The 6,372-nt window shown below is 42.5% G+C and overlaps 1 protein-coding gene across 1 annotated transcript in view; it reads right to left on the reverse strand.

The window, feature by feature from the left end:
- Positions 1–744: 744 nt before the first annotated feature.
- LOC105366382 (keratinocyte proline-rich protein-like) overlaps positions 745–6,372 on the reverse strand; it is a 34,642-nt gene continuing 29,014 nt past the window's right edge. Inside the window, exon 2 of the mRNA XM_011504803.1 lies at positions 745–959. Within this exon, the coding sequence (XP_011503105.1) occupies positions 745–959 (215 nt within the window). The remainder of the gene's footprint in view (positions 960–6,372) is intronic.

The raw sequence follows: 6,372 nt of genomic DNA on the forward strand, positions 1-6,372 counted from the left end.
TGTGTAAGCTCAACCATCACACTCCGGCTCTGTGTAAAAGTGCCCGCGAGCTCGTCAGATCCTCGACTTTGAAAATTCTATTTAATTCGCGATATCCGCGGCCCCTACTATCCGCCCACAAGCATTGACCAATACAAACGTTATTTCGATCTTATCTAGCTAGACATGCATGGAAAGTAATACAAGCGAAAATGCTCTCTGTTATTGCTTATCAATTTGATAATTTATTTATCGAATGTAAAGGGAAGATTCGATCGACCTAATCGACAGATTTTTCTTTTTATTTTTTATTTTCCGATAAATCTAAATACGTGTTTAAGCATCAAACAATGCTTTATTAATTGGGCATTTAGTTGAATTTTGCCTTTTCCACGGTCAGCAGCTACGCTCCAATGACATGTGCACAAACGTCTAGATTGCCTTGGATTCAGCTCCCTCAAAACAAACACTGTGTGCGTGTGTGTGCGCGTTTGCGCGCGTGTGTGTGTGCGCGCGCGCGAGAGAGTTACTTACTTACTTGTTTTATAATAATGCCGATCCCTTGTGTCGAATGATTTTTAAAAAATGTCGTAAATATTTTTATCGTCGCATCTGATCCAACTGACCTTTAAACTTCCGACACCCCCCCCCCCCGTCAAGGCGAGAAAAATAAAAAAGTGAATAGAGACGTATGTCAGTGTGTAAATAATAGAGTCATCGGGAACTGCGAATAGGTGGATCGAATGATGATTGGTCGCGCCGTGCTTATGTTAATACCTGATTGGCGTCGCCGTCATCGTCGCTGTTGCCGTCGCCACCGCCGTTGCCACCGCCGTCGCCACCGCCGTCGCCACCGCCGTCGTCATCGCCGTCAAGACCGCCGTCGTCACCGCCGTCCCCTCGGCCGTCATCACCGCCGTCGTCACCGCCGTCACCTCGGCCGTCATCACCGCCGTCATCACCGCCGTGGGATCGCTTAGCTGGTGTGCCGAATTTTCATGGGGTCGCGGGGGTGCGCACCAGTAGAAGCGCCGGATCAAATGGTGGAAGGGGGAGATGTGGCTCGAGACCATGGGAAGATCGTGAGAGGCGACATTGTTAGGATGTTAGCATCCGTGGCCACGGATGTGCGGCTCGACAGGCGCGAAAAATAATAATTAGTCGAATTGATAGGGTCGAGAGGGGTGTGGTGAGGAGGCCAAGGGAGCATTTATTACGCACCCGTAATAGATCATGGGATTTTACGTTATTGTGTTTTGGCGATAATGGCTGGGCGCTCGATTTTGGCTATCGTCAGCGTACCAACGAATGGCACTTTTTTCCGATGACGCGTTGACCTCGACGAGCAATTATTCTTATTCGTTTAAGCTCACTTTGCACCCAATAATATAATGAATAATATTATTGTTAAATTAGAGGAGAGAATTTGTTGATCCATTCATTGACCAACGTCAATTTTGCCTATTTTAACAATGGTAAATTACCGCTTAAAGTGGCTCCATCTTTCACCTCCATTGCACATATTTACGCATTGGCAATAAAATTTCGGGCATAACTACGATATATAAATATATATGGTTTTCGACGTGAAATAAATCATTACGGCCATAGATTTTAAATGCGGTCATTGAATTAAATATGGCCCCAGTCGTCGAGCAAACCTAAAAATACTCCCTTTGAAATCGGAGGGAGAGAGAGAGAGAGAGAGAGAGAGAGAGTAATAACGTATAACTTTACATCGCGCACGCAATTTTTTTTTTTTTTTTTTTTTATCTCATAAAGAAAGTAATTAATCAAGGGAGATCTTATAATTATACATTATTCCCAAAAATTTCTTCATACGAAGGTGCATGGAGGTAAGTAATGATAAATGCCTGCTCGATACGAGGAGGATGAAGGAGCATGAATTACAGCTCGGAAGATAAAATTTTCTCCGAGTATGATTAAAAATTGTAATTCAAGTGGCAATGCCTTTACTTACGACGCATTATAAAATGTGCCAATAAAAAATGTCAGCGGCCAAGGGCTGTCGGGAAAAACGGTAATTACTAAGGCCTTACAAGGCCTGGGATACAGTCAATGGCCAGAATGAAAAAGACATCCTTAAATTCATTCGGAAGCAGAGTCGGCAACAAAACCGATCGCAATCCCGGGGAAATAAATCAATATCGGCAGAGAGCAAAAAAGGAGACGGGCGACTACTGCTCCGGAGGACAGTTCATAAATTCGCCGAGGACTCGTGTACCCATCCTCGAGCTCGCTCAAAAGGACGCCGCGGAGGATCGCGACGTCGCGGTGTCTCGGCGTCGGACTCGCGCACCATGACGTGGCAGAACAAGGATCTCGGCGGCGGCCTATCGATTTTCACATTGGGCCTCGTGTCGTGCTATCGACGATCTCGTATGATCGAATCAACGACCGATGTTTATTACAAGAGCCGAGGATCGCGTCGATCCCCGGGGCCTTTGCGGTCAGCGTTCGCTACTCCCGCGCCAGTTGCGCCATTGACGGAGAGACTGCGAGGGGCTCTGGCCCAATATAGTAAAGTATTCGTAAATTGGGGGTGGATGCTAGGGGGCTGCATCGAATCGGCCGAATGCCATCGGTAAGGTCGAGGCAAAGCCACGACGACGATGGGCGGTAGGTAAGGAGACTTTTCCCGTCGTTGGCCTTGTTTCGCGTTCCGCATGTGGGCTCGACGCCAAGGACTTTGGCCAGGACGGTGTGCGAGGCTCGGGAAAAATATATGTGGGCCGATAACCGGGTCTGGGCACCGAGGTTGATATTACGATGGTCCCGCTGGGTTTTGCCGGGCCGATGAAACTCCTTTGCCGATAGTTTCTCGTGAATTTTCATTTGGATAGGATTTATCGCTCGCTCGCTCGCAAGTTGAATTAAAGCTCCCTTGTGAATGCGTATAATTTCAGGCTCTTGGCCAATCTGCGATATCTAAATCTCTATATCAATATCTATATATGAATTTTTAATTCGTTCGTGCGTCCGTGCGTGCGTGCGTCCGTGCGTGCGTAATGCCCGTTTGATTTTGTTAAATAAATTATCCGTGGCGCGGCTATTGTTTTCTAATCAATCAAGGCCCAATCATGCCGTGTAATTACTGACAATACTTTATATGCAAACAGCCGGTGACTCACAAGTAATTAATCTACTTTTCTCTCTTTTCCCATTAAAGCCATCGTCGATTAACCAGTGATCTTTAAGAATATCCTTTTTTTTTTTTTTTTTTTTTTTTTTTTTTTTTTTTTACTTCTTACATTAAAGAGCGAGAGATCTGGTAAAATTGATCGCTATCGAGACTATTATTCGTTTCTATAAGGTGAGATAATCGAGAAAATAATATCTTGAGCAAGTTCATTTTATTATTAAAGTTTTTTTTTTTAATAAGGACGAGAGATAGAAGGCATTTCTAATAGAAAGACGAACCCGTTATTCTTTCGTCGTTCTCTTGTATTGATCATCGTGCATTGTGGCTTCGCACCAATTGTCCTAATTACACAGCTGTATTGCCACAGCAATTGCACAGCCAAATGCCGCATATGATTATTAGACCTCATGTCGATTATTTGTATTATTCGTGTACTTGGTGCGAGCATCGAGCAACACTCGCTCACACTGCAAGTGGCTTGAAAAATGCGGCTTATTCAATTGGAATAGGAAAAAAGTACGCAAAACGATGATTGACGATATTTGTAGATCGGCGAGGTAAAGCAGGCCACTGTACTCCCCACTAACTCGCATCGAAATCGAAATTTGGCCGAATAGAAAAATAAAAGTTATACGGCAAAACGACATTTCCGTAGAAAGTTGAAAGAGTATAATGGGATATAGGGCGGAGTAAAGGCCCGTGAGGTGCGCTCGAGTACGTTGGTTCGCGTCCTTATGTAGGATCGCGAGTCGGAGCCGGACAAAGAGTTAGCGGGGAATGGTAAGGGGCGGGGGTGCGGAGGCAAGGGGCCGGTTAGTCGGCGCGCGATCCCTCGGGGCCGCGAGGATAGAAGCACCGCCGCCACCGCTACCACCGAAGCCGCCGAAGCCGCCGTAGTTGCCGCCGTCGCTGCCGCTGCCGCTGCCGCTGTCGCTGCGGTGGTCCCCAGGTTGTCGCGGGGACCAACAAGATCGAGGCGACTACGCTCGCGTCTTCCGTTTTCTTTGTTTTCGCGCGGGCAGAAGTAAGAGGTAGAGTGAAAGGAAGGGGCGACAGGGAATTGGGAAGAACGGAGGACGAGAGGAGGGGAGGATTTACGCGGCTGCGTCCTGCTGGCGGATGCGCGGCCAGAATCTCCTCCTTCTTGCTCTCCACCTTCGGCTCTCGACGCCGAGGGAATTCCGGTTGCCCTTCCGACGAGTCGATTGTTTCCCGCCTTTTTTTCGCCGACCCGTCGTGGAATGTGAGATCGCTGGATTTTCGGATGGTGGGCGATCGATTATAGCGCCCGAGTCGATGAATCGGCACTGATGGGGTGAAATTGGTCTGGCATCTAGAAATATGATTTAAGGGATCTTTAGTTTTATTGATATTGGATTTAGGGAGCGACGTGGATATGCGTTCGGTCTATTGGGGTTGAGAGCAATAATTTGTAATGTGGTAATGTCTGATTGATATACTAGTTTGCACGTGACAATTAATTAAGTAGTATTTATCAATATGTATTTTTTTTTTTTTTTTTTTTTTTTTTTTTTTTTTTTCAATCTTTTGCTCTTAATTTATTTGGATTGAATGTAAATGTAGTGTACTTAAAAGGTTGGACGGTGTTTTATTCTACGTTCATTCGCATAGTTGGATCAACGAGCCAGAACGGATCTCGATGATTTTCAAAATTGTTTCTTTGAATTACAAAGCAACTGATTCCATAATCGGATCTTAACAATTTTCTGATATATGAGAAAACATTCTAACAAACGTAAGAAGAAATAAAAAAAAAAAAAAAAAAAAAAAAAAAAAAAAAAAAAAAAAAAAAAGAACGTGTCCTCTAATGAATATTTATATTCTCGATAAAACGAATTGAAGTTTATTATTAGCACTATATTTTTTTTTTTTTTTTTTTTTTTTTTTTTTACCATTTTTTTTTTTTGCAAATCATTTTCATATCAAAACACTAAACTTAATAGTCAATCGTCTAGGTGGTCGTTTGTTCCAGTTGAAATCAATCGATAATATTGCTAAAGTTTCTGCACGATAATGCAAAGTTTATTCAGGAAATCGCGCTAATTAATCAATGTATTCTAAGAAAATTTTAATCAACTCCAATGAAATTTTTATTTCTTCCATTGAGATAAATTTTATATTTTGTGTATAAGGTTTCGCTACTTCTTATACTGAATATGTACTGAATAGAAATACTTGATAATTATTGATAATTTCTTAGAGTAAGATAAAAATGAATTTGTGTATTCTTCATCATTATCCTAGTCATCGTTATTATTATTATTATTATTATTATTGTGGTTGTTGTTATGTGGTTATATGTGGTGGTTGCAGTATCAAGACAGATCGTACTAAAATAGAACTATTTTCTTTGGATTGTTCTCTTTATTCATAATAATTAGAAATTTTGAAAGAGACTATAGTATGTAAATGAAAACTATTTCTTCAAATAATAACAATTTCATTTTATCATACTCGCTACATATTTTTTGTTCTTGTGATTATTTCATGAAATACATAGGCATCTTCGAATCACTTTAACTTTAATTATTTATTTTTAAAATCTAGCTTTACATTAATATTTGTAATAACTGCCTTATAGTTTCCCATTGGCGTGCTTTTGCCTATTCCACTTTCAATAACATTAATCGCTTTTCTTTCAATCAGCAAATACTCATGACCCGTCACACTAACAACATACGTGATATCATATATTGACGTACGGCATGAGAATAAGTAAATGAGCTGCATCTCAAATTGAAAAGGTGTATGTATGTATGTGTGGTACAATCGGGAGTGAATAATCAAAGAATAGTCTAATGGCTCGTGTAGGTAAAAACGAAAGAAATAAGGACATTTTGTTTACTTAGTCGCTGTCTGATTCGAATTGTGCATACTGAGAACATCAGTTGATATGGCTTATCATATTTTCCTCAAGCACGCGTTAGCACAGGATCTTTGACGCGTAGCTCCGAACACCAGAAACGAAAAAAGAGGATAAAAAATATCGCTTATAAGCAAAGGCGAAGGTAAGAAAGAGAGCGACCTCGGAGATAAAAGGAGCGAGAGGCCACACACGCGGCCCCGCGACGAGCCTGGAACATGGCCGAGCAGCTGTCTTCTTCCCTCCCTCCCACCCTCCATACCTCTATCCTTCATTCTCAGTCCCTATCTCTCTCTCTCTCTCTCTCTCTCTCTCTCTCTCTCTCTCTCTCTCTGTGTTTCCGTCT

The sequence above is a fragment of the Ceratosolen solmsi genome, unplaced genomic scaffold (assembly GCF_000503995.2).
Source record: "Ceratosolen solmsi marchali unplaced genomic scaffold, CerSol_1.0 scaffold70, whole genome shotgun sequence".
Taxonomy (NCBI): Eukaryota; Metazoa; Arthropoda; class Insecta; order Hymenoptera; family Agaonidae; genus Ceratosolen; species Ceratosolen solmsi.